Source organism: Manis pentadactyla, chromosome 4 (genome assembly GCF_030020395.1).
Source record: "Manis pentadactyla isolate mManPen7 chromosome 4, mManPen7.hap1, whole genome shotgun sequence".
NCBI lineage: Eukaryota > Metazoa > Chordata > Mammalia > Pholidota > Manidae > Manis > Manis pentadactyla.
Genome location: NC_080022.1, coordinates 44,437,956 through 44,465,484, shown reverse-complemented (window position 1 = coordinate 44,465,484; position 27,529 = coordinate 44,437,956). Strand labels below are relative to the sequence as shown.

At 46.0% G+C, this 27,529-nt stretch overlaps 1 protein-coding gene across 2 annotated transcripts; it reads left to right on the top strand.

Moving 5' to 3' along the window:
- DHCR24 (24-dehydrocholesterol reductase) lies at window positions 1-27,529 on the top strand. 2 transcript variants are annotated; one of them, XM_036911203.2, is made up of 9 exons: window positions 1-541; window positions 3,766-3,921; window positions 10,948-11,053; window positions 11,747-11,865; window positions 13,713-13,976; window positions 18,434-18,577; window positions 23,784-23,996; window positions 24,373-24,551; window positions 25,577-27,529. In XM_036911203.2, exons 1-9 carry the CDS (start codon window positions 311-313, stop codon window positions 25,728-25,730), a joined length of 1,566 nt encoding a protein of 521 aa, XP_036767098.2. In that variant the 5' UTR covers window positions 1-310; the 3' UTR covers window positions 25,731-27,529. The 2 variants fall into 2 exon arrangements, with proteins under 2 accessions (XP_036767098.2, XP_036767099.2); XM_036911204.2 differs by having other exon boundaries at window positions 15-541; window positions 23,784-23,981.

Sequence of the window (27,529 nt, the reverse complement as noted above, 5' to 3'; positions counted from 1 at the left end):
GTGCCCTTGCCCCCGACAATGCCTCCAGGCGGGACGGCGAGGACAGGGTGGAACGGCCTGCCTCCTGGAGCCAATAAAAGCAGCGGGTTCCTGGTCCGATCCCCGGAGCGGCTCGCCATTGGTTGCCATCCGTATCTCGGCCCACCGAACCTTCCCGACCCGAGCCAATCGCGAGAGGGCGAAGAGCACTCTAGCCCCATCCCTGGCGCTTTGGGAACTGAGGCGGGCGCGGGAGGGTGCGGAGCGGGTGGTGGTGACTGGCGGTGCCAGCCGGCATCCCCTCCCGACGCGGTGCGCCGCGTGCTCCACCATGGAGCCCGCCGTGTCGCTGGCCGTGTGCGCGCTACTCTTCCTTCTCTGGGTCCGCGTGAAGGGGCTGGAGTTTGTGCTCATCCACCAGCGCTGGGTGTTCGTGTGCCTCTTCCTCTTGCCGCTGTCGCTCATCTTCGACGTCTACTACTACGTGCGCGCCTGGGTGGTGTTCAAGCTCAGTAGCGCGCCACGGTTGCACGGGCAGCGCGTGCGGGACATCCAGAAGCAGGTGAGCGGCGCCGCGTGGGGCGCGGGAGCCCCGGGCCCGCGGACAGGGCCGTGTGCCTAACAGTGATGTGCGGTACAGGTGGGGGGCGAGGGGCAAGGCTTCGCGGACGAGGTGGCGTGGAGCAGGGTTTGAACTAACCAAAATGTGACCGTGGAAGCTTCCCCGAGAGGGAATGGGGTGAACAGAGACATTGAGAGAATAAAACATTGCTCCGATGTTCATGCAGTACCTACAATGTGCAGAACGTGTGCGAGTACCTGATTCTTTAGGGGAAGGTGAGTAATGCACAGGTAGCTACCACCAGGCCCAAGAGATTTAGGAGGAGAGAGGGCTTCCGGGAGCGGCATTAGAGACCGGGAAGTAGGTGTAATGATTGCAGGAAGTGTGTCTGGTGGTTGGTCTTGTGTGAGCAAAGGCCGAGATGGGGAGTGTTAGTTTGGAGCTGGGATAGGGAGGGACCATCCGTTTGGAGCAGTTTGTTGTAGCAGCAAGGAGCTTTACCCACGTTTAGTAGACAGGGCTGAAGTGAGAAGGCAGCGCCCAGCCAGGGCCAGGAGCCTAGCAGCCTGTGGGCCAGGTGCCCACTCCTTGAGGAGGCGCCCCCAGTAACTCCTACATCTCCCCTGCGCAGGCACTCACAGAGCCAGCGCACCTGCTGCTGCCCACAGTGGAGCCTCCTTCTCCGAGGCCAGGGTTGGCATGACCATCAGGCCTGGGCATTTTCCTGGCTCCCTCTGCCCCTCCTTGTGTTCTTCTCTCACTGGCATCAGGTTGCAAAGAGCTTCTGTTTCCTGCTGCCACCCTCACTGCAAGTGTAGCAGCCTCCATGTTGTTTGCACAGAGCTGGGTGCTGCAGGCAGGGGCATGAAGATGAATCCGGAGAGCCATCCCGGTGGGGAGTAAGACCTTGAACCTGGTGGGAGAACACAGCATCTGGGAGTATCTGGGAGTTCTCTGCTTGGCCTGCCCTAGGTGTTGCTGGGCACTCACAGCTCCCAGAGCCCTGCCTACTTACCATTCCCAACTGCACCCTCTTTCCTAGCTTTTTCCTTGTGTTTAGATTGTCGATTTACGTGCTTGTCTCCCCCTTCAGAGTGTGAGCTCCACAAAGGCAGGGACTTTTGTCTGACTCACCCCTGGTCCATGGAGCCTTGGCTCAGAGCAGCCCAGCGAGCACTTGTTTACCTAAACTAAACCAAAGGGTGCACTGTGGACAGGAAGACACGTGGCTCCTCCAGGCCAGCCCACTGCCTGGTACCTGTCAGGTGACACACCGTGTGCCACTGACATCCATTATTTCTAATACTCTACAGCAAGCCTGGTAGGTCTTGTCCCCGTTCTACAGATGGGAAAAACTGAGGCTCAAACAGGAAGTTATGTGTTCAAGATGATGTAGCTAGCCCACATCAGCTTGAGTTCAGAGCCTAATTGCTGATGTTTCTTTTGTCCCATTCTTTTCTGTTGTGCCCTGTAGACCTAGCGCTCTTGCCTCACTTTTGGCTTGTAATAGCTGTCTGATGAGATGCCCCTTTATTGGGCTCTCCCCACCTCTTTTTGGGCCTGCACATAGTCACAAGGGCAACATTCCATAGCATTGCCTTCCTGCCCCAAATCGTGGTTGGCTCCTATCGGGATCCAATCCAACCAGTGTTTCAGGCTTTATATCTAACACATCTCACTTCATGTGACCCACCCTCCAGATTGAATGTAGGGCTCCTGATCCATTTCCCACACCTCAAGCTTGTATTTATGTCCTGGGACTGCAGTCAGGCAGGGGCAAGGCCTGCTTGATCATGGAATCCCCCCTCTCATTCCTTCACCCGTACCCGCCTTCCTCACAATGCCCCTCTGCTCAAACACCTCTATTTCACATGGCACCCTGGCCTCTGATCATAGTCCTTCTCCATGTTGAACTGTTTGCCCTCTCAGCCACAGTATCACCTCCTCCAGGACTCTTGCTTGTAAGTGGTACAAACTCAGCTCAGCCTGGCTTGAGCAAAAAGGGACTTTATTGACTCAGCTCCTGAAAAGTCTGGGAGTAAAACTGACTTAGTCATGACTGGCTCGAGGATCCCCATTCCCCCATCTTCATCTTTCCATCCATTTGCCATCTCTTGGCTCTGCTTTCCTGTGACTTAACTTCATTTTCAAAGAGGCCGTCTCCCTGTGGAGGCCCCAGCACTTTCTGGCCTACATCCAACCAGCTTAGCAACCCCCTAAAGTGAGAATGCCTCTTTTGGAACTGGTCTTACTGGCTTAATTTGGATTATAGGACCATCCCTAACCTGGCCACGAAGGCCAGGAGGATGGAATCAGACTGCAGTCATGTGCCCACCCCCTTGGGGGGGTAGAATCAGCACCATCTGGACCAAAGGAAGATGGGAGTGTTAGAAGCAGATGAAGAGGAAATGGATGGTGCAGAACACATCAACAGATAGCCACCTCCCTGCCCCTGTCCATCTCAGCAGGAAGGGAAGACTTCCTCCGTGTTGCTGATGGACTTTGTTCTCTGAGTTTTGTGCTCTGATCACTTAGAGTTTTTCAAAAGCTCTTCCTTCCATTGGCTTGGCAATCCTCTGCCCGTTCTCTCTCCCTCCCAGTGATACGTGAGTTACCACACACAAATGCTGAAGAGAGGGCTTGGTACGTAATAAGCCTTAGTAAGTATTAGCTGTTACTCTGCTGACTATTAAATACAAGTCCATCTATCCTTCCAGACCTGAATTTGGATAGTCCTGGCTGTGAATCTGGGCTCTGCCCTTCACTGGCTGTGTGACCTTTAGCACGTTATTTTGCCTCTCAGTTTTCTCATCTGCAAAAGGGCTGGTCAGCTCTTCCTCCTGGGGTTATTGTGAGAATTAAATGTGACACTGTGCAGTAGGTGCCTGGCACGGTGAGGGTACCCAGCAAGTGGTTTTATCTGTATGGTTGCTATTACTACCATTACAAAACCTTTCCTGAACTTCCCAGCTAAGTTAATGTTTTCAAAGCACTTTGATCCTGTATTCTAGCTCTTTCGTCATTCTGCTTTATGGTATGCAGTACCTCAGATTTTCTGTCCGCCTCACTAAGCAGGAAGGTTCCAGAAGATAAGGCCAGTGCACTCATTAAATGTTTGCTGACAAGTGACAACATTGTTCCCAGCTCCCTCCCCTGAAAGCAGGGCTGCAGGCTGCCTTGGGGGCTCCTAGTGGGACCTGCTCAGCGCTGTCCCTTGGTTGCAGGTGCGGGAATGGAAGGAGCAGGGCAGCAAGACCTTCATGTGCACAGGGCGCCCCGGCTGGCTTACGGTCTCACTGCGGGTTGGGAAGTACAAGAAGATACACAAAAACATCATGATCAACCTGATGGACATTCTGGAGGTGGACACCGAGAAACAGGTAAGGTGGCATAGTTTCCTGACTCTGGGAGTAGGTGGGGCATTGCCCCTGGTGCAGGCATCTCACAGGGAGAAGATTTAGTCATGGGCATCTCAGAGTGGACAGGGCATCACAGAAGTCTGCCCCCTCCCCATGCCATCCTCCAAAGCCTTATAGGTTTAGAGGAGATTGATGACAACCCCATCTCACAGGTAGGCAAGCTGAGAGCTCGGGGATTCTTTGTCTACAGTTCCACAAGAAGTCAGGAATAGGAGGAAGTCATGGGCAAAAATGAGACAAAAGGGAACTTCTTTACCCCTTCCCAATAAGGGAGTATGCTGGTAAAAAGAGGGCTATGGGAGGTGGCCAGGAGGTTGGGCCTTGTTCCAGGCTTCCTGGGGACCCACTTGTTTATAGCCTTAGACATGTGCACAATCATTGGCCTACCTGTTTCTTGAAACCTAGTTTAAGGAAACAGGAAATAAGCTTAACTCAAAAGACACTACAGAGAGATTATATCACATCTTGCTTGCTTTCTCTCTTTCTCACAGCTTTGTTTTTAATCCAAGATAACTCCCAGTAGTAGGGAGTTTTGCATATGGTATAAACACATGATATCATTGTTTTATGAGGCCTTGGCTAAATTACTTAATCTCCTGTGCCTTTTTTCTCAACAGCTTTATTGACGTATACTTGGCACACAGTAAACTGCATTTAAAGTGCTCAGTGATAATACATTTTGACACAGATATGCACCTGTGAAACTGTTACCACAATCAAGACAATGAACATACCCATTACCCCAAAAGTTTCCTCCTACCCCTTGGTAATTCCATCCTCAGACCCCTCCCTGCCTCTTTCCCCCATATCCCTAGACAAATAATGATCTGCTTTCTGTCACTATAAATTAGTTTGTAATTAGGATTTTATGTAAATGGATTATGCAATATGTACTCTTTTATTTTGCCTGGCAACTTCTACTCAGCATAATTATTTTGAGATTCCTCCTTGTTGAAGCACATACCAGAAGTACATTCTGTTTTATTGATGAGTAGTAGTCCATTGTGTGCATGTATCACAGTTAATTTATCCATCCACTTATTGATGGACATTTGTAGTGATTCCAATTTGGGGTTATTACAAATAAAATGGAATATTTGTGCACAGTTTTTGTATAGATATGATTTCTTTTTTATTGGGTACATACCTGAGAGTAGAGTAGTTCGATCATATGATAGGAATATGGTTAACTTTTTAAGAAACTGCCAAGTTGTTTTCCAAAGTGGTTGTAACACTTTACATTCCCCCAGTGTTTGGTTGTTACACATCATAATTAATCATTGATATGGTTAATCTTAATTTCAGCCATTCTAATAGGTGTGTAGTAGTATCTCATTGTGGTTTTTGTATTTTCCTGATGACTAATGTCAGTCATCTTTTCATGCACGTATTTTCCATTTGTGTATCTTTGGTAAAGTACCTGTTCAAGTCTTGCGTCAAATTTTTTTATTAGGTTGTTTATTTTCTTATTATATATGTAGAAACAAGTCCTTTATCAGATACACAATTTGCAAATATTTTCTCCCAGTCTTTGGCTTGTCTTTTGAAAAGCAGAAGTTTTTTATTTGATAAAGTCCAATGTGTTAATTTCTCCTTTGATAGACTGTGATGTTTAAGAAGTCTTGCCCTAATCCAGTGTCCCAAAGGTTTTCTTCTAGAAGTATTATAGTTTTAAGTTTTACATTTAGGACTATGATCCATTTTAGTTAATTGTTCTGTATGGTGTGAGATTTGTATCAAAAAGATTTTTTTAAATGTGGATTTCCAATTGTTTCAGTCGCTTTTGTTGAGAAGATAATCCTTTCTGTGTTGAATTGCCCTTGCTCCTTTGTTGAAAATCAGATGTCCATATACATTCTATTCCTGAACTTCTGTTGATCTACTTGCCCATCCATAGTCTAACAACACACTGTCTTGATTACTGTAGTTTTATATTAAGTCCATAAAAATGACTTGAAGTGTTCCTTTCATTTTTCTGGATGAGTTTGTATGAAATTGGCATTATTTCTTTATTCAATAATTAGTAGAATTAACTGGTGAAGCCATCTGGTCCTAGAATTTTCATTGTAAGTTTTTAACTACAAGTTAAAATTTTATAATAGATACAGAGCTCTTCAGTTTATTTGTTTCTTCTTAGTGAGCTTTGGCATTTTGTTTCTAAAGGTATTTGTCTATTTCACTACGTTGTATAATTGGTTGATATAAAGTTATTCATAATATTCCCTTACTATATTTGAATATCTATAGAATCTGTAGTGGTATCACATCTTTTATTCCTGTTACTAGTATTTGTGTCTGCTCTTTTCTTCCTGACCAGTCTGACTAGAGGTCAGTCAATTGTACTGATCTCAAGATCAGTTTTGGTTTCACAATTTTGGTTTCACTGATATTTTTCCTCCCTGTTTCTTTGCTTTCTGTTTTATTGACGATGACTTTGATCTCTTATTAAAAGCTTTCTTTTACTTTGGGTTTCATTTTACTCACCTTTGTCTATTTTCTTAAGGTGAAAGTTGAGGTCATTGACTTAGACCTTACTTTTTTTGTAATATGGATTGATGTGTAATGGTACACATTTTCCTCTAAGTCCTGTTTTAGAGCCATCCCACAAATTTTTATATCTTAACCTTTTTCATTTTCATTCAGTTCAAAATAGTTCCTGGTTTCTCTTTTGATATTGCTTTGACCCATGGGTTATTGAGAAGCATGCTGTTTAGTTTCTAAATATTTGAAAATTTTCCATACATCTTCTGTTACTGCTTTCTAATTTAATTCAGTTATTGTCAGAAAACAAACTTTATAGATTAGAATGCTTTTCAATTTATTGAGACTTATGTTATGGCCCAGAATATGGTCTACCCTAGTAATTGTTCCATGTGCATTTTTGTATTCTGTTGTTTCAGGGTGGTTTGTACTATAAATATCAATTAGGTCAAGCTGGTTGATAGTGATCAAATCTTCTGTATCCTTACAAATTTTCTCTCTACTTACTCTGTTAATTATTGAAAGAGATATTGAAATCTCTGCCTGTGATTGTGGATTTATTACTCTTGCAGTTCCATCAATTGTTGCTTCATGTATTTTGAAGCCCTGTTATTAGGTATACAAATGTTTGGGATTTTTATGTCTTCCTGATTATTGATCCCCTTATCATTATGAAATGACCCTTTTTATTTCTATTTATATTCTTTGCACTGAAATCGTAATCTCCTATTAATAATACCAGCTTTCTTTTGACTAGTGATAGTATAATGTATCTTTTTCCACCCTCTTATTTTTAAGATACTTGTACCTTTATATTTCAAATGTGATTCTTGTGGGCAGTGTATAGTTATCTCTAGCTTTTTTATCCAAGCTAGCAGTTTCTGCCTTTTTATTGAGATGGTAAGACCATTTGCATTTTATGTTATTGTCTATAGTGTTTGGTTTAAATCTGGCACCTTGTTCTTTGTTTTCTATTTGTCCCATTTGTTGTTTTTTTCCCTTTTTCTTCTTTTTTTTTCCTGTCTTCTTTTAGATTACTGAATAATTTTTATGATTCTGTTTTAGCTCTTTTGTTGGCTTATTAGCTCTAACTCTTTGTTTTGTAATTTTAACAGTTTGAGGATTTGTAGTGTACACTTCACTTACCATGGTCTACCTTCAAGTGATATAACCCCATTTCACATATAGTATAAGAATATTGTAATTTACTTCCATTTCTCTTCTCTCCACTTTTGTACTATTGTCATAACTTCACTTTTATATATATAATAAATCCCATATTACATTATTATTTTTGGTAGTTATCTTTTGAAGAAATTTAAAGAAAAAATCTTATTGACTTACCCAGATAAGTTACCATTTCTTATTCCATTGTGTAGATTCATATTTTCATCAGGTTTCATTGTCCTTCTGCCTGAAGTAACTCCTTTGATATTTCTTACATGGTGATTTTGCTGATGCTAAATCTTTCAACTGTTGCCAAGTTGGAAAACATTTGTGTATATATATAAATGTTTATTTCTTTTTCAACTTTAGTTTTGGAAAATACATATAAGTTTACCATTTTAATACTTTTTAAGTGTACAATAGTATTAAATGTATTTGCATTAAATATATTTACATTGTGCAGTCATCACTACCATCCATCTCCAGAACTCTTTATCTTGTAAAACTGAAACTCTGTACCCATTAAACAAATCCACATCCTCCCCCTGGCCCCCAGCCCCAGCAACCACCATTGTATTTTCTGTCTCTGAATTAGAGTACTCTTAAGTACTTCATGTAAGTGGGATCATACTGTATTTGTCTTTCTGTGCCTGTCTTATTTCACTTAGCATAATGTCCTCAAGGTTCATCTGTTTTGAGGCACATTGCAGAATTTCCTTCCTTTTTATGTTCATTGTGCTTATGTGTATTTTGCTCACCCATTCGTCAATGCTTGGAGACTTGATTGTCTTCCACATTTTAGCTATTGTGAATAATGTTGCTATGCACATGGGTGTACAAATATCTTTTTGAGACCCTGTTTTCAATTCTTTGGTATATACTCAGAAGTGGACTTGCTGGATCACATAGTAATTTTATATTTGATTTTTTTGAGGATCCACCCTACTATTTTCCACAGTGGCTATACCATTTTACATTTCCAGTACCAGTGCATAGGGTTTTGTGTTTTATTTTTTATTAAGGTATTTTTGATACACACTCTACACTCTTATGAAGGTTTCACATGAAAAAAACAATGCGGTTACTACATTTACTCACATTATCAAGTCCCCACCCATACCCCAATGCAGGCACTGTCCATCAGTGCAGTAAGATGCCACAGATTCACTATTTGCCTTCTCTGTGCTACACTGTTTTCCCCGTGATCCCCGACACCATGTGTACTAAACATAATACCCCTCAATCCCCTTCTCCCTCCCTCCCCACTATCTGCCCTCCCACACCCCTCCCCTTTGATAACCACTAGTTCCTTCTTGGAGTCTCTGAGTCTGCTGCTATTTTGTTCCTTCAGTTTTGCTTCATTGTTATACTGCACAAATGAGGGAAAACATTTGCAGTGCATAGGGTTTTAATTTCTCTACATGAACACTACCACTTACTATTTTCTGTTTCTTTTGTTTTATTAGGGGGCTTGTTTGTTTTTGGTAATCTATCCCAATGGGTTTGAAGTTGGCTTCCTTTTGAAAGATATTTTCACAGGGTATGGGATTCTAGGTTGGCAGTTTTTTTCTTTCAGTACTTTAAAAGTGCTTCACTGTCTTCTACACTGTTTCCAACAAGAATTCTCATCCTTATCTTTGGTCCTATGTATGTAACATGTCCTTTTTCCTCTGGTGCCTTTTAAGATTTTATCACAAGTTTTGAGCAATGTATATTATTATATGCATTGGTATAGTTTTCTTCATAATTCTTGTGCTTGGGATTCATTATAATTTTTCATCAAATTTGGAAAAAAATTTGGGATCATTCTTTCTTCAAATGTTTTTTCTGTCCCCTCTCTTTCCTTTGAGGAAAGTTATTACAATATATTAGACCATCTGTAGTTCCACAGCTCAGCTCATTGTTAATGCTGTTCATTATTCTAAAAAAATTTTTTTTCCTCTGTGTGTTTCATTTTGGATACTTTATATTGCTGTGTATTGAAAGGCCATGCTCATTTCTTCAGTATCTAATTTGTTGTCAATCTTTGCATGCCTGGTAAGCTTTGATTGGGTTCTAGACATTGTGAATTACCCTTTTTGAATGCTGGATATTTTTGTATTCATGTAAATCCTCTTGAGCTTTGTTCTAGAACACGGCTATTTTACTGGGAATAGTTTGATCCTGGTGGCTCTTGTTTTTCAGGTGGGGCCAGAGCGACATTTAATCTAGGGGTAGTTATCTCTCACCAGACCGACATTTAATCTAGGGGTAGTTATCTCTCACTGCTGAGACAAGACCATTCTGAATACTCTACCCAATGCCCTGTAAAGCAAGAGGCATTCCAGTCTGGGCTTGTGGGGACAGATGCTCTTTCCTGCCTTGTGTGAGCCCCCTAGCAGTGTGACTTGTTACCTTTCCAGTGGTGCTTTCCCTGGCCTCAGCCTCAGGTAATTTCCTCAAGTGTATGCACTGATCATTACTCAGCTAAATACTCAGAGGTTACCCTTTACAGTTCTTCAGAATGTTCTCTGTGTGCAATTCTCTCCTTTCCAGTATTCTGTCCTGCAAACTCTATTCACCTTGGTCTTCCTGGGTTCTGAACTCAGAGTCCACTGGGCCCCTCTAGGCCCCCCTCCTGCATGACCTAACTCCAGGGAGTTAGCTGGGGCATTTGCAGAGCTCCTCTTGTTTTTTGCCTGTCTCTCAGCAATCATTAATTTCATTGTCCAATATCCATGATGTTGAAAACTTTTGTTTCATATACTGTGTCTGTTTCTGGTTTTCAGGCAGCAGGGTAAATCTGGTCCCTGTTGTTCCATCTTAGCTGGAAGCAGAAATCCACATGATGGCATTTTAATATGTCCATTAAAAATCATGTTTTCCAAGAATATTTAATGACAAGGGATGACAGTCATAGTATAGTGTTAAATCTTAAAAAGGAAGGCAGAAAAGTATGTGGCTATTTGGTATTCAAACATACAAAATAGCAATACAGATACGCATGGAAAATGACTGGCAGTAAATACACTCCACTGTTAACACTGATCATGAAGGGCTAGAGTGGATGATTTTTGTCTTTATATATACTATTTCTTCCAACTGAGTATGTCCTGTATAACCTACAAGAAAAGTAAACTAAATATTGAGTATAAAGATACTTGAGAGGATAAGATTAAACTAGCAAATCAGAAACCTCACTTGCTGTAAAGAAAGACTGAATAATGTTCTAGCAAGAGGCTGTAAAGGCTGTGTGGATTGTTTGGGAAGGTTTGGGATGATACATACCTTTTGGGTGAAGAAGTCCCTATTAGGCCCAGCAGCCTCCTTGTGACCCACGGTCTCTTCTTATGTCAACAGGTTGTCCGTGTGGAGCCCTTGGTGACCATGGGTCAGGTGACTGCCCTGTTGACCTCCATTGGCTGGACTCTACCTGTCTTGCCCGAGCTTGATGACCTCACAGTGGGTGAGGGCTCAGTCCTGGGATCAGAACTGAAGCGCTTGGCCCGCCTTCCGTCCAGTTCAGGATTCACCAGTTTCATCCATGACAGAAGTCACCCTGTCTCAGCCCAGATCCAAAGGCAGGGCGCTCACTGCCTGCCATCCCATTTCCCAGTAGCTCAAGTTGTCAGACAGCGTATTTTTGCCCCTGGTGCAAAGCTGCTTCCCTGTGACTCATACTCATTGCTCCAGTTCTGCCCTGTGGAGCACACAGAATAAGTCTAGTCTCTTTCCTTTTGTGGGAGTCATCGTCCCCAAAGCCTTTTCTTCTCCAGGGGACACAACTTCAGTTCCTTTAACTGTTCCCACAGGACAGTTTCCTGCCTCCTACTCCACCCCCCTTTCATTGAGGCCCCTCTTAAGAGGCATGCACACAGGATTCTAGGTTGGGTCTGGCCAGAAGGGAGGGTGTGAGTCCCTTGACGAGGGCCCCTGCCCATCCCCCCACCTCTGAGCAAGCCCTCATGCTCCCATCCGAGCCCTTCCTTCTCTCCCCTGCTCTCCAGATCCGCAGAGATGAGAAATGCACCCAAGTGGCCAGCCCTATCATGCCCACATCATGCTATAAGCTCCCCACTCCAGTGAAGTGCCCTTTACCCAGTTCTTACCCCAGCCACAGCCCACAGCTCTGCCTGGCTTAACACCTGTGCTTCTCCAGGGGGCTTGATCATGGGCACGGGCATCGAGTCGTCGTCCCACAAGTATGGCCTGTTCCAGCATGTCTGCACTGCCTATGAATTGGTCCTGGCTGATGGCAGCTTTGTGCGATGCACACCGGTGAGTTCAGAGATAGGGCGTGTCCCCACCAGCCTGCCCTGGGCATTAATGGTCAATCAGTGGAGGTGACTCCTCTAGGGGTGCTTCATTTCAAGTATGCCTGTTCAGCCTATGTATGTATCCATAACAATAACAGATCTATATAGCCCCTTACATGCACTCGGATACTGTTATAAATGCTTCATATATATTAAGGTATTTAATCCTTCAACAACTTTATGATGTAGATACTATTATATGCCACGTCTTACATATAGGAAACTAAAGCACAGATAGGTTAATAAACTTGCCTAAGATCACACAGCTAGTATCCCACACAGCTGAGATTCAAACCCAGATTATCAGGCTCCCAGATCAATGTCCTTAGCCATTCACTTTACTGCCTCTCTAGGGGAAGTCAGACCTGAACAAAGCTATATGTCAGATGTTAATGAGCAACACAAGGGGTTGTTTTGGAGAAATAAATGACAGTTCTACTGCCCAAAATGGGACATAAACAGTTAAGGCATTTTACCCTAAGGAGTGGAACAGGATTGAAACTAAATTCAAATCCCCCCAAGCATATCCACGGGGTCCTGGGATAGGGGGGGCAGTACAGTCCTTTAGAAATGGATGTTTCAGAGAGCCACTGGGATCGTTGGCCTCACAGAAGAGGGTCCAGGGCAGGACTCCTGGTGGAGAGCTCTGGTCTTTTTATAAGAGACCCCTTTCAGGATTCACACCAATTCAGCGCATTGTCCTCAACACTCACCTGAGCCCTGCCTTCTAACCTGTTTATTACCAGCAGACAAAAGGGACAACATTAGTGAATTACTTCCCTTCTTGAGGCCACTTCCTCATCTGACAAGTGCACTGTTAGGAGAAGAAGGTAGATTCCTTTCAGGAAGCTGGGCATGCAGCAGATGCCTGATTGTGACTGCTGTGATCTGACAGTGTGGGTAGGTGAGGGCCCAGTGGGGAGTGGTAGGCTGGCCTACTGCTGCAGTGCCAGCCTGCTGTGGAGCTTCCCTGCTTCAGCCCCCTCTGGCCCTCTGCATCCCATGGCATCCATACCAAGGTCAGAGGCCACACAGGGCTGACCTCTTGGTAAAGCCCAGATAAGGCTGGATTCTTTCAAAAGGAGCTTTATTAGAATCAGAGATTCTGAATTAGAATAGACGGATGAAAATTATCTCCAAGACAAATAAATGCCAAAACAAGAAAAGAAGGAGCTTAGAAGCAGATTTGTATAATCCAATGAGTGGTCGCGGGAAGAATGCTTGGACTGCAAGTAAGGCGTTCATGCCTGTGCCCCAGCATTACTGCACTGCCTGTGGAAAGCCTTGGGTGGGCCCTGTCATCTTGTGGACCCTCACTTTCCTTACCTGTTCAGGTGGGAATGCCCATGCTCTCCATGGGCTGTGGAAGGACCCCACAGCTAATGGACTAGGAAAGGTTTTGTAAATGCTCCCCTGGTGACCCTGACCTTCAGTAAGGGTTCAGCTCTTTTTTTAGAGCCTGGTCTGAGATCCTGACCCTTAGTCCTCCATTCTGGGTCTTTGGGCAGTGTTGGTCATGGTCTCCTTCTGGGTAGCCTGTGGTCAGGGACTGTACACAGGTGGAGGAGAGGACATGCTGTCCATTATATTCCTGGTGCAAGGGCAGCATGAGGTCAGATACGCTAAGCTGCAGAGAGAAAACAGGCCCAGAAAGTATGGTTTGGAAAATTCCTTGCTCGACTCTACACAACACAGTGACAGAACAGGAATTTAGCTCAGGCCCTGGGTTCTTTGTACCCATATTGACTGCATGCCTCAGTGCAGGGTCTGACATTCAGGCTCTCAGCACATGACCACTCTGTCTTACAGTCAGAAAACTCAGACCTGTTCTATGCTGTTCCCTGGTCCTGTGGGACCCTGGGCTTCCTGGTGGCCGCCGAGATCCGCATCATTCCCGCCAAGAAGTATGTCAAGCTGAGATTTGAGCCAGTGCGAGGCCTGGAGGCCATCTGTGACAAGTTCACCCATGAGTCCCAGAGGCTGGAGAACCACTTCGTGGAAGGACTGCTCTACTCCCTGGATGAGGCCGTCATCATGACAGGGGTCATGACGGACGAGGCAGAGCCCAGCAAGGTAGGCTAGGGTGTTAGCTGCCTTGGACTGAGACCTGCAGAGAGGAAAGCCCCGGTGGGGGGGGACTGAGCATGGTCTCCCACCCTAATTCTGGCAGATACCCTCTTGGAGGCTGCAACCTAGGTCAGCCCACTAGGGGTTTAGGCAACAGGATCTGTAGTCAGAGCTGTAAGACGGGAACAACAGCTTCCATTTACTCTGCCCCTACCCCCTGCTAGGTGTGCGCATCTCTTGATAGGTGCTTCCTTGATCCTCAGAGCAACCACATTTCATAGATGAGCAAACCGATGCTCAAAGAAGTCATGTAAACTTCCACAAGATTGACAGAGCCAAGATTTGAGTAGTGGATTTGAGGCCTCAGAATCCAGATTGACCTTTAACCTACACTATGTAATTTTTAATAGCATAAATTTGTTTCTCCATTGAGAAAGGGTTTGTGCTTACTATGAGAGACTTAGAAAATATAAACAAAACAAGTAAAAAGAAAGAAAAGACTCAACCTTTAAACATGACCCAAAGCCAGCTCTTGCTAATCTATTTGGTATGTTTACCTCCTTTTTGCTGTATAGATTTTTTTTTTTAAGTTTTAAAATAAAAATGTAGCATAACAATGTTGAAATTATAAAGGAAAAGTTAAAATGGATCTCTTCACCAAAGCACACTCCCAAGGTAACCACTTTCAACATTGTGCATTCTTCAAGGAGTGCGTATGTGTGCACGGGCGTGTGCATATGTGTAAATGCCCTCATTTCATTCCATTGCATCTCCTTGTGTGTAAATAACTGACCTAAGTCATTGCTTACTCATGAGCATTTATATTGCTTCAAATGTTTTGCTCTTACAAGTGAAATTGCCTGAAGATTTTCTTACATTTATTTTTGGCCTCTCGTACAAGCATTTCTGTAGGATTGACTCCAAAAAGTGGAATTCTTGACTCAAGGTTCTGAGCACGTCAAGTATTGATAGCTACAACCAGATGGCCCTCCAGCGATGGCTTGTGGGAGTGCTTTTCCCCTGCATTCATGCCAATGCTGAGTAGTATCACTCATTTTTGCCAATTTGATAGGGTTAAAAATAGTATCTTGTTTTATTTTACAGTTCTCTGGTCACTTCAAAGATTGAGCATCTCTGTGTAGTTTTCCGGTTTATTTGTCTTCAGCTGTGTCCACCTATTCAAATTTGTGTTTTTTGGTTTAGGTTTAATGTTATAAGTATTTCCCCACGTTGTTACGTTGCCTTCAAAACCGTCATATTTAATGACGGCAGAGCATTGCATTGACCAATTGCCCCATCATTTACTAAACCACTCCCTATAGTTGGAAATTTAAGTTGCTTGCAGTCTTTCCATATTTTAGTTAATGCAGCAATGAACACCTTTTGTCTCTAACTTGAGTAACATCTTAATGTAGAATTAGTACATCACAGAAAAAGCGCTCTTGATGTCTCTTGACCTTTACCTGTGTACTTTAAAACATTTTAAAATTGGAAAGGGCTTGAAAATCATTTGGTACAATTCCCTCTCCAAAAAAGGAAATGAGTCCCAGAGTGGGTAAGAGACACACAGCTAGCATGGGGCAGAAACATTGATTGCGTACCATCCTCCTGGGACACCGGTGAATGCTGGGGTATGGGAATCCTGGAACCAGGAGTGTCATGTCTTTGATACATTAGATGCCGTCTAAGGTTACAATTGGGCAGAGGAGTTTGTGCAGCTTTTAAAGTGTTTGAACACCATGACCGATTCCTTTATTTCCCAAGAAGACCAAGGCCTTACCCAAATATTCACCTGGGGGCAGTGGCTTAGGGGCTAGGCCCCCAGGCCACAGACTTTTGCCAGGTGTGCTGATGAACAAGACCCTAATGCCCAACGGTAATGGGGCTGGGAGAGGAGAGTGACAAGTGCCTTTAGAAGTGTGGACATTTCATTTGAGGAACATTTCTTCCAAACATTCCTATTTGGTAGGCTGCTCAGGAATTTGCTCCTGTGTGCCAAGCACTGTGATGAGTCCAATGCATGCAATGTCTGGTGGAAGGCTTACTGCAACCCAGGAGGGGAGGCAGCCCACTCCCACTTTACAGGGGGAGCCCAGTGAGAGGAAGTGGCTTGCTATCTAAATTCAAGGGCATGAACTGGAACTAATCCAGCTTCCCAGTTGCCTCAGCTGACATGTCCCTGGGGAGGGATGCATGATCTGGGTTCTTTATCATATCCTGGGCTTCTCTGGCATGAATGGCTCCTGATGAGCCAGTGAGCACCAGCAGGGCCTGTATCCAGGTACCCTTGAATCTCAGTTTCATACGCAGCTAGTACCATTGGCAGGTGTGTGGCCAGGCCCCACCTGGGGTGAGAGCAAGTGGCTGTGTTCCTGTTGGGTTTCACTCCCCTTTGCAGGCAGAGCGAGCATGCAGTATCCTTTGCCCCATCTATACCATGCATGCTGAAACAGATTTGGACAAACAAGATCTTTAGCCCAGTTTCCTGGCACACTGGCCCCCCCAGTTTCCTCCCTGCAGAATGGCTCACCAGAGAGCCGCACAAGAGTGTGATAAGCTGCAGGTGTTGGCTGTCAAAGATGGAGAGCAAAGGGTTGGCTGGCTCGAGGGTGGAGGGGTAAAGACGGTGAGAGCTCCAGGAAAGGAATGCTGGGCCCCACTCTGGGTAGGCAGTGTGCTTGGCACTTCCCATATAGTTTCTTTTAGTCTCCCAACCACTCCAGGGGGGAGTAATGTGTCCCTTCTGCCTGAAGTTGAAATGAATTTCAGAGAGGCTAAGGACTGGCCGACTGTGTTAAAAGTTGAAAACACAAATTGGCAAACAGTATGCACAGAACAGTCCTGTTTTCACAAATTTTTTGTGTGCATTTATGTATGTATACCCAGAAAATAAAACCTAATGAATACACATTGGTTGTAGTTGTTAACTTCTTGAAGATGAGGCTACAGGTCTGTCTTTCCAAGTTATGGATTTCTGCAGGGTTCAAAGTTTTCATGAGTGGGAAATGAACATTGCTTTTGAAATCAGGAAAGAAAATCACATATTAAAAAAAAATAAGACCCGTATTCCAGATCCTGCCACTCAAGGTGCTCTGCCTTTTCAGCCCAGCCTTGTGCAACATGGGATAGGTTTGAGTTCATGCTCTGCCTTTTGCCAGCTTTGCGACTCGGGCAGTCTCTTTGATGTTAGTGATTCTCAGTCTTGTCATCAGTGAAACAGGACCAGCCCTGCTGTGCAAGGTCATGGAGGAGATCCAGCACCGACAGGTTATGTGCCAGCAGTGTCTGCCCGGAGCATGGACGCTGCACAGCCTGGGGCATGGTGTGATTATTCTCTACAAGCTACCCTGTGGGCTTGGTCACTTTTGCCTCTGCTGCTGCCTTGATCTTCCTGATGGTCCCCTGACAACATTTTACCTCTCCTATATGGCCTCTACTCTCTGCTTCCTTCAAACCCTTTGCTGAGACCCAGCTGGGTGTAATCTCACCTGTCCTGTAAAACCCAGCAACCTCTCCTGCCCCCTAGAGAAGCTCACTTGACATGGGGCGCGCGCGCGCGTGCGTGTGTGTGTGTGTGTGTGTGTGTGTGTGTGTGTTCTAAGAGGCACAAAAAACTCCCAGAGAGTATATATATTTTTTGCCATTTTAAATATGAAGAAACATGCTGAGAGAACTACCTGCCCAAGGTCACACACAAGCTCGGACTTGGCCCCAGCTGCTCAACCCTGGAGTCTGTACTCCTCCTGGGCTGCCACCCTGTCCCTCTCTGAAAGCATCTGCCCAGAATTCATTTCATGGATGTGGAAGGTGAGGCCCAGAGAAGCTCAGTCATCCCAGGGCGCACAGCAGGGAAAGTCTTGAACCATTTAGGACTGAAGAAGATACCAGTTAAATATAAGATACCATGGGGCCTGGTGCCAAAGAAGCATGTAGGCTTACTCTGAGCATCCTCTATTGATGGCAGCTGTGGGGGAGTGCTGTGCCTAGAGGATTGCAGGGCCTGGGTTAAAGTGGCAGGGAAAATGCCATGTCCCTTAGTGCTAGTGGCCAGGGGACCCAGTGACAAGGGGTGCCCCATGCTCAGTGTTTGCCATCTCTGGCCTGGTGATGCTTCCTCTGCATGGAGCACTATTGTGGCAGATGCCGTTAGACATCTGCACGTGAGACATCTTTCAGTGAGAAGGAGCGGCAGACTAGGACAGCTGGGCAAGCTCTCTAGATGGTCAGGAACCAGCTGTTGGGCCCTAGGCACATCACTTAACACCTCTGAGCTTCTGCTTCCTCTGCTCGAGAACGCCTGCTGTGCTTAATTTCACCAGGCTTTCAAGAGTCTTGGGGGGGATAGAGACATGAAAGAACTTTGAAAAAGCTTGGAGTGCTGAACAGAAGCCAGGTATTGCTGTTACACCCCAGTGCATTTGGTGCTTGTCTGTGGGCTGACACAATGCCCTCTGTCATTTCAGCTGAATAGCATTGGCAATTACTACAAGCCTTGGTTCTTCAAGCACGTGGAGAACTACCTGAAGACAAACCGAGAGGGCCTGGAGTACATTCCCTTGAGACACTACTACCACCGCCATACGCGCAGCATCTTCTGGGAGCTGCAGGTGAGGCTCAGATTTCTCAGGTGTTCTGGCTCCTCCTGGCCAGCCTGGCAAGGAAACAGGGCGGTTAACACTGTAGCTGCACACACACCCTTAGGGGAAAAGAATGGCTTTGTCTTAGAGAACTGGAACCCTGCAACACGGTCATCTCCCTGAGGGAGTGGATCACCTTTACTGAAAGCAGCAAGCTGTCAGTGAGCATCTGCTCCATGCCAGGACACTGGGCCAGGTACTTCGAAGAACAGTCCTGTTCTGTCCTTGAGGAATTAAGGCCTAATCGTTAGGAAGGAAAGGCCTCAGCTCGGTTTCGCAGGGAAGTCAGATATAGTGAGATGAAAGACCAAAGTCAAGAAAGCAAAGTCAGTTTTAATACACTCTGCATAGAGCAGCAGAGCTGGCCTGCCTAAGATAAGACAGGCAGGCGTGAATGCTCATTCTGAGGCCTCTTTTATGTGGTTTTTGGCAGGGCAGAGAGGTTCTTGATTGACAGCTGTCAGCTCTCTAGGCTTGTTCTGATTGGTGAAATGGGGACAGGAGCTGTGCTGTGCCTGTGCCTCTGATGTTTCTTATCTGGGGGGACCCTGGACATTTCCTGAGTCACTCTTGGACCCTGTGGCTTCATCTGATTAACTCTTTGAGTCACTTCTGGCTTTCTGGTTCTATTTGATCAACTCCCTGAGTCATCTTTGGGGGGCCCTTTCTCCTTTTCTTTCCGCTCATTTCTGTCTTTCCGCCTAACATAACCCAGCATACAGACTTGGGCACATAAAGGGCCCCAGGAACAAGAGAAAGAAGCAGTTGGGCCTACCTGGGGCTGGAGGTAGCTGTTAAGCTGGGCCTTGAAAGTTGCGTAAGGATCTTTGTCAGGCATGGAGGGGTGGGGAACAGTGCCATTTTAAAAAAGGCATCAGGGAAGGCCCCTCAGGAGATGCCTTAGGAGCAGGGGCCTGAACATAGGGAGGACAAGCCGTGGAAAACTGGGAGAGAGTGCTCCAGGCAGAGGAAGAACCAGAGCACAGGTCCGTAAACCAGCCTTATGGGCTATTTTTTTTCCTTTTTAAAAAAATTCACGTGGAATTGTGTAACATAAAAATAACCACTTTAAAGTATATAATTCCATAGTATTTAGTACAGTCATGATGTCTTGCAACTGTTACCTCTTATCTAGTTCCAAAACATTTTTATCACCCCAAAAAGAAACGCCGTGCCATTAAGCAGTTACTCCCCACCCCCTTTCCCTTAGGCTCTAGCCACCTCCAATGTGCTTTCTAGGCAAATATCTAAGAATCTGTTGTTAAATCCAAGGCCATGAAGATGTTTTCTTCTAAGAGCTCTATGGTTTTAGCTCTTATATTTAGGTTGTTGATTCATTTTGAGTTAAGTTTTGTATATGGTGTGACATAGGGTACAACTCCATAGCCATCCACTTGTCACATCAGGGTTGCACGTTTTTGAAAAACAGCAAGAAGGCCCTGAATTAGACCCATGGTGGTGGATGGGGTCACACAGAGAATCTTAAAAGCACCAAGAGAAAAGCAGCTCATTAGGTACAAGGGACTTCCCGTAAGACTATCAGCTGATGTTGCAGCAGGAACTTTGCAGGCCAGGAGTAGCATGATATATTCAAAGTTCTGAGAAGAAAAAAACCAACGAAGAATACTCTACAAGATTACCATTCAGAAATGAAGGAGAGATAAAGAGTTTTCCAAACAAACAAAAGTTAAAGGAGTTCATCTCCACCAATCCAGCCTTAAATGTTAAAGGCAAATCAAAAAAGAAGGGGCTTCTCTTTCTTTGACTTTTTCTTACTATAAAATATAAAAGGATGTGAAAGAAAAAGTCTCACTGGTAAAAGCAAAAAAGCACTTACAAAGCTAGTATGAAAGTTAAGAGACAAAAGTAAAATCAGCTATACCTATAACAAATAACTAAGTGTGCACAAAATCAAAAGATGTCAAATATGGTGTCAAAACATAAATCATGGAGGGGGTGGATAGAGTGTAGTGCTTTTAGAATGCATTTGAATCTAAGCAACCAGCAGCATAAGTAGACTGCCAGCCACGTAGGTTGTTCTTGATGAGCCTCATGGTAACCACACATTAAAATCCTATAGCAGATACACACACAAAGAGGAGAGAGCAGTCAACATATAACACTGAAGAAAATCATCCAGTCACCAGGGAAGAGAGCAGGAAAAAGAGAAAGGAACAGAGAACTACAGGAAAACCAGAAAACAATGAACAAACTGGCAATAAGTGCATTCCTATCAATAATTACTTTAAATGTAAATGAGATAAGTGCTCCAATCAAAAGATATAGAGTGGGCTCAATAGAAAAAAATAATAAGACCCACTTCCTGCATGAGACTCACCTCAGACCTGAAGACACACGCAGCCTGGAAGTGAAGGGCTAGGAAAAGATACTCCATCAAATGGAAATGAAAAGAAAACTGGAGCAGCAAAACTTATATCAGACAAAATAGACTTTAAAACATTAGACTAAAACAAGAGACAAGAGCATTACATAATGATAAAGGGATCGATCCAATATGAGGATACGAGGATACAATAGTAAATATCTGTGCACCCAACAAAGGAGCTCCTAAATATATAAAGCAAATATTAACAGACATAAAGGGAGAAATTGACAGTAAGAAAATAATGGGAGGGGACTTTAACATCCCACTTACATCAATAAATAGATCATCCAGATAGAAAATCAGTAAGGAAACAGTGGCCTTAAACAACATATCAGAGGTAAAAGCAAGCTTCTAGTTATCAAAGAAGTAAGTCACAGGGATAAAAAGTACAGCATAGGGAACAAAGCCACTAATATAATAACTATGGTGACTGATAACTAGACTTAACTATGGTAATCATTTAATAATATATATTAATGTCAAATCACTAAGTCATATGCCTGAAACTAGTGTGATATTGTATGTCAACTATATGTCAGTATAACAAAAAAAAGAAAAAGAGTGGTTCCAACTGGTATTTTTCACTAATAATTGACTGTTTATCAGGAAAAAGTATAAATGGCTTTTAAACATAAAAAAGGTGATGCGCTTTCACTCAGAATTTCAAGACAGATGAAACCAAACCATAGGAGTCTCATTTTTCACCTATCAGAGTGACAGAGATGCAGAAGTTTGATAACACACTTTGCTCGCTGGGCTGTGGGGAAAATCATTCTCCTACGTTATTTGGTGGAGTATAAAATGGTACAAACTCTTGAAATAGTATACATTAGAATTGCAGTGTTGGAACCAGAATTTTTTCCACTTCTAGCAATTTATCTTACAGATAAGTGTACATGTAAGTGGGTAAAGACACATGTATAAAGGACATTCATTGAAATAGTTTGGAGACAATTTAAGTGCCTGTCAATACAGAACTGATTAAATCAATTAGGGTATAGCCATACAGTAGAGCAAAGGCCTGCAGAAATTCTCGGTAAAGGACCGATAGTAGTTTAGGTTTTGTGGACCATGAGGTCTCTCTAGGAGCCACTGTGCCCTTAGAGCCTGAAATCAGCCACACATAATATGTAAATGAATGGACATAGTTGTGTTCCAATAAAACTTTATTTGTGGGCCAGGTTTGTCCAAGAGCCATAGTTTGTGGGTCCCTGCAGTACAGTATTAGATTTCCTCAACAAAGAAAACACTAGCTGTCTGTGTGCCAAACAAAACACACTGGACACAGTGATAAGCAGGAGGCGGGCAGATGCTACCATTTGTGAGCAGTGTTTTTAAAGCCTTTCTGTTGTTCTGTGGATCAAATGTCTCTAGAAGGATACACAGATAATTCCTAATGATGGTTGCCTTTGGGGCAGGGAAAGCCTGGGTTGGAGGAGGAATGAAATGGGGTCAGGGCTGGGAGGACAAAGGTCGGATTCAGGGCTGGGTGGGAGATGGTCACAAACTTGAGAGGAGGCTTAACCTGGACTGTTGGAATTACTGCTGTGGGCACGCATAGCTTTTCAGAAACAGCCAAGGAAACCATAAACCCGTGCTATGTACTGCACTCCTGTTGTGTGCCAGGCATCAGTACAGGTGCCCGTCTAACAGAAAAGAGCAGACAGGCACCTCCCTCAGCACAGTGACCTGGTGATTCCAGGGGAGCAGAGGGGAAGAGGCACTCACCCTCCAGAGCTTAACGTGATGGCCTCTTCAGGAAACTGCCCCAACCCCTAGTCTGATATGTGGGCTCTTTTATGAGCTGCCTCTTCATCTCTTGCCCCAGTTCTTCCTTCAGAAAGACAGCAGACTTGGAGTAGGAAGGAGGATCGTGAGCCAGAGACCAAAGTCTTCCCTGTCGGGGCAGCGGGGTTGCAGGACTGCCAGCTGGTGGGAGGCAGTGGGTGTCTTTGGAAAGCAGCAGGGCTAAGTGAGGCTGGCCCCCTTGTGGTGGTTTGAGGTGTGGAAAAGGAAGAAGAGCCTCTGTTCAGGAGGGTTTCCAGGGAGGCCTAGTTGGAGGACTGAGTAGGGGGAACAGCTGGGGGGCCACTGTGAAGAGGCAAGAAACAAGAACAGGAGGTAGCTAGTCCTCCCTAGAGTTGGAAGTAGCCCATCAAGCTTGGTCTGGGAAGGTGAGCAAGAATTGACTGTTGTGTGAAGGGGGGAATGGAGAACAGTGATACTTTAAATGAGGGACGGGGAGGGGTGTCAGAGAAGGCCTCTCAGGTGGTGCTACAAACCAGTTAGCCCACTGTTGAATCTGAGCCAGACCTTGCCCACACAGGTGAGAGCCATCCCTGGCTGTGTGACCTTAGGGAAGTTGCTTAAGCTCTCTGAGTGTCCCTCTTCTCATTCACCAGCATTTATTTCTCAATATTTATGGAATGCCTGCTCTGTGTCAGCCACTCTGACCTCAACAACTAAAACAGCAATTAGAGCTGCCTTTTATTTTGCTCCATGCACTGGGCTAAGTGCCTTCCATTTGATATTTATTCTCACAGGTTTCATCTTACAGATAAGGAAACTGATCTTAGAGAGCTTAAGTAGTAGCCCAAGGTCATAGCTGGTAAATGCCAGAGCTGAGAACCAGAGCCAGATCCGACTGGACAAATCCTGGTACCACCCCGCCCCTCCAGATCGGAGGGTGTACCTGCCGCACTTCCATCGAGCACTCAGGACCTGGCGCCTGGCACACAGACACTCCCCCCTTGGGGGTTCCTTCTCTCCGTCCCAACTGCTGTCTTGCAGGACATCATCCCCTTTGGTAACAACCCTGTCTTCCGCTACCTCTTTGGTTGGATGGTGCCTCCCAAGATCTCCCTCCTGAAGCTGACCCAGGGCGAGACGCTGCGCAAGCTGTACGAGCAGCACCACGTAGTGCAGGACATGCTGGTGCCCATGAAGTGCCTGATGCAGGCTCTGCACACCTTCCACGAGGACATCCACGTGAGCCAGGGCAGGGTAGGGTGAGCCGCAAGCCAGCCTGTGGACCCTAGTCTTCTCAGAGCCACGGGACTGACCATGGGCACACCTGCCCTCTGGGCCTCGTTCTTCCACTGTTACGTGGGCCCACTCAGGCACAGCCTGGTGGGAGAGAGGTCGCAGAGGCCACAGATGAGCACTTCTGTGACCTGCTCAGATTGTGTCCCCTGTGTGGTGGGCTTGAGGTGCTCGCAGCCGTGGCTTGGGGGCTCGGGGATAAAGCTGTGCACAGCCAGAGAGGGGTACCTGGAAAATGCTGCCAGGCCTCCCACTAGGTAGGGATGGGGTGGGCCAGCCATGAGCCTGTCGCCTGTGGGAAAAAAAGCACCACAATACCCTACCTGATCTACCCCAGGTCTACCCCATTTGGCTGTGCCCGTTCATCCTGCCCAGCCAGCCTGGCCTGGTGCACCCCAAGGGAGACGAGGCGGAGCTCTACATAGACATTGGAGCATATGGGGAGCCACGTGTGAAACACTTTGAAGCCAGGTCCTGCATGAGGCAGCTGGAGAAATTCGTCCGAAGCATGCATGGGTGAGTCGCCCAGAGTGGGGTGTGGTCCCTCTGGCTGCCAGCCCCAGGGTGCTGCTCCATGGGGAGCAGAGTAAGGGCCCCACAGCCAGCTCCAGAGCCACACCAGCTGGTGGCTTAGGGACTCTGTACTGCGTCAGCCCCTGACTGGGGAAGGGCCTTGTCAGATAAACAGGTGGAATTGCAGGTTTTTTGGCCCTCTTCTTCCTGCATCCGCCTCCTGCAGTGAACTCACCAACATCCCTCTAGAGGCTCCAGCCGGAAACTCAGGAATCACCCACTCCTCCCCCAGGGCAGATGACAGCATTCATGGGCTGCTGCTCCTGGTTGGGTGGAAGACCAGCACTAAGGAGGGAGATTCCTGCCTCTGAAAGGACACAGGCCAGGGCAGAATTGCTCAGGAAACGGCCTGGAATAGACTATCAGTGTACCTAACATGGACAGATCTCAGAATAATCGTGGTGATTGGAAGAAGACAGGAAAGAGGAGTACTGTATGATTCCATTTATATAAAATCCAGAATCTGCCCGGGGTGGTGGCAGGCAATGGATAACACGCGAGCATGAGGAAAGTTTGTGGCCATGAGTATGGTCATTATCTGGTGATGGTTTCAGGGTTGTATACATAGTCAAACTTAAAATCAAGTTGTATGCTTTAAATATGTGCGTTTTACTGAGTGTCCATAAAAAAAGAAAGAAAGTAGCCCACGGCCCCCATCAGGGAGGCAGCCAATCAGTTCACAGAGCACAGGGGGAGACCCAGCTGACCAAGTTGGACTCCTGTCTCTGTCTCCACTGCTAAGCCACGTAGCACCTTGAGCCTCAATTTCACATCTGAAAATGGGGGTGAGAACTCCTAACAGCCTCCATCACTAGGTCATGAGGGGAGTTAAGCAAGAAGAGTCCCCTCAAAGCACTCCCTGCACAAGTGTGCTACGCATCAGGGACAGCTGGGGTTCTCTCAGGTCCCTGTCCCCTCCCTGCACCCAGGCCGCCACCTTCTGCATCTTCACCCGCTTCTCTTTGCAGGTTCCAGATGCTATACGCAGACTGCTACATGAACCGGGAGGAGTTCTGGGAGATGTTTGATGGCTCCCTGTACCACAAGCTGCGGAAGCAGCTCGGTTGCCAGGACGCCTTCCCCGAGGTGTACGATAAGATCTGCAAGGCCGCCAGGCACTGAGTGTGAGCTGCCTGGAAGGAGACAGACATGGGTGGGCCCTGTCCCCAGGGCCAGTAGGCACCTTCCCTTCACTCGCACTAGGTTGCCCTCCCAGATGCACGCTTTTAGAAGAAACCCCTCCAGCACTCCCACCCAGACAGCACCAAGAGCCAGCTCCCAGCCCCCAGGGCCCGTCGAGTGGAACGGAGGGGATGTGGGATTTGGAGTCAGACAAACCTGACTGTCCAGCTCCCAGTTCAGGCACTCCTTTAGCTGTGTGACTCAGTGAGTCGCTCACCGCCTCTGAGCCAGCTCTTCATCTGGCAAAACGGGCAGCAGTATCTGCCTGCAGGTGTTGTCACTTAAGCCCTGTGCCTATCGCTTTGGAGGCGCTGAGTAAGGGGAGCTGTTATGGGAGCTTCCCGTTCAGCATCACCTCTGACTACAGTGCTTTGGATTCGGTGGTTGGGGCAGAAGGCCCACGTTAGGTCACCTGGGCACAAGTTTGGCGGGAATAATAAGGGAATGCCCCAGGGTTGCACTGCCATTGTTTCAGTCAGCCAGAAGAGCTCCTCACTGAGGGAAGGAAGGTTCCTCTCCATCCCAGGGGCCTCAAGGAGGCGACCGATGGGGTAGGTAGGCCCAAGGTGTGCTGTGCCAAAGCTAAGTCCAATTCCAAAGTTCTCTCTGCCGTCCTTGGTGACTTCCTGCCCCTTCCTCCTTCCTACTCAGGCTTGCAGCCCCACCCCAGCCACTACCCAAGTTGACTCAAAGGACTGTGTTCCCTGGAGAAGACATTTCAGGGTTGAATCCTGTCTGGCCCAGAACCCAGACACATGCCCAGGGGGAGTGAGTGGTTTCCCCTCTGAATTGGATCCAGAGGATCTGGGCTGACTCTTTTCTCTCCAAACAACCCTCCATACCTCTTGTCATGGTGGCATGTGTCCACACTGCTCTGCGGCATGGTGGGCCATACCAAGCCGGAAAATGGAGCCCGCCTTAGTTAGGTTTCCTGAGGATTTTCACTGTGGGGCTGAAAGAGTATCAGCTTGATTTCTCCAACCACTCATCCCATTCCTTTCTCCCCCACCCACCTCTAGTTAATTTCAGTGCCTTATAAATCCTGAACTCAGAGAAAATTAGCTCCGTTTCTGTTCAAAGGGAGGGAGGCCTCCCTAGGTTCTTCCAACTTATTAAAACTTGGTTGTTTATGCAATTCCATCTGAAGAACTGGCCAGCTTCAGCTGAAAACCCGGAATCTAAGGGGGGAATTGTGTCATGTAAGGAAAGCTGGGGTTAAGTGAGCCATGTCAGGCAGGGGCATCCTGAGAGGGAGAGTGAGCACCCTACCAGGAGGCAGGAGACGGTGCTAGTCCCTGCACTCTTGCTAGTGTGTTGTGTGACCATGGCCAAGTCACTTGTCCCTCTGAACTGCAGTTTGCTCATCTTACACCGGTACAGACAAGACTTCCCACGACCTTACAGCTGTAGAAGTGCATGGCTGTCCTAGACACCGTGGTTGCAAAACCTGTAAAAAGCCTCACCGGTGTGGAAAGTTAGGAAAAATAAATGATCCAGGTATACGCCTGGGATTGTCTGTCATTTAAGGTCCTTCCTTCACCCAAGGCCAGCTCTCATCTCATTTTTAGAAAGGTGCATCTGTAACTTGCTGGAAAATGTCTGATCACTGCAGGTTGCCAGAATCCTCAGTCACATTTACTGACAGTGGTCTGGGTGCATTCATGTCTCTCAGAAAGTAAAGGAACCCCCCTTGCCCATTTGGCCTCTGGAAGGGGCATAAGAATAAACCTCATTCTCTA

What these genes read in the sequence shown, in the direction of transcription:
- DHCR24 (XM_036911203.2), top strand. Translation starts at nt 311, where the DNA reads ATGGAGCCCGCCGTGTCGCTGGCCGTGTGCGCGCTACTCTTCCTTCTC. An exon ending in AGGTGGACACCGAGAAACAG is followed by an intron (nt 3,922 to 10,947) that starts GTAAGGTGGCAT and finishes TTATGTCAACAG; the next exon opens with GTTGTCCGTGTGGAGCCCTT. An exon ending in GCATCTTCTGGGAGCTGCAG is followed by an intron (nt 18,578 to 23,783) that starts GTGAGGCTCAGA and finishes GCTGTCTTGCAG; the next exon opens with GACATCATCCCCTTTGGTAA.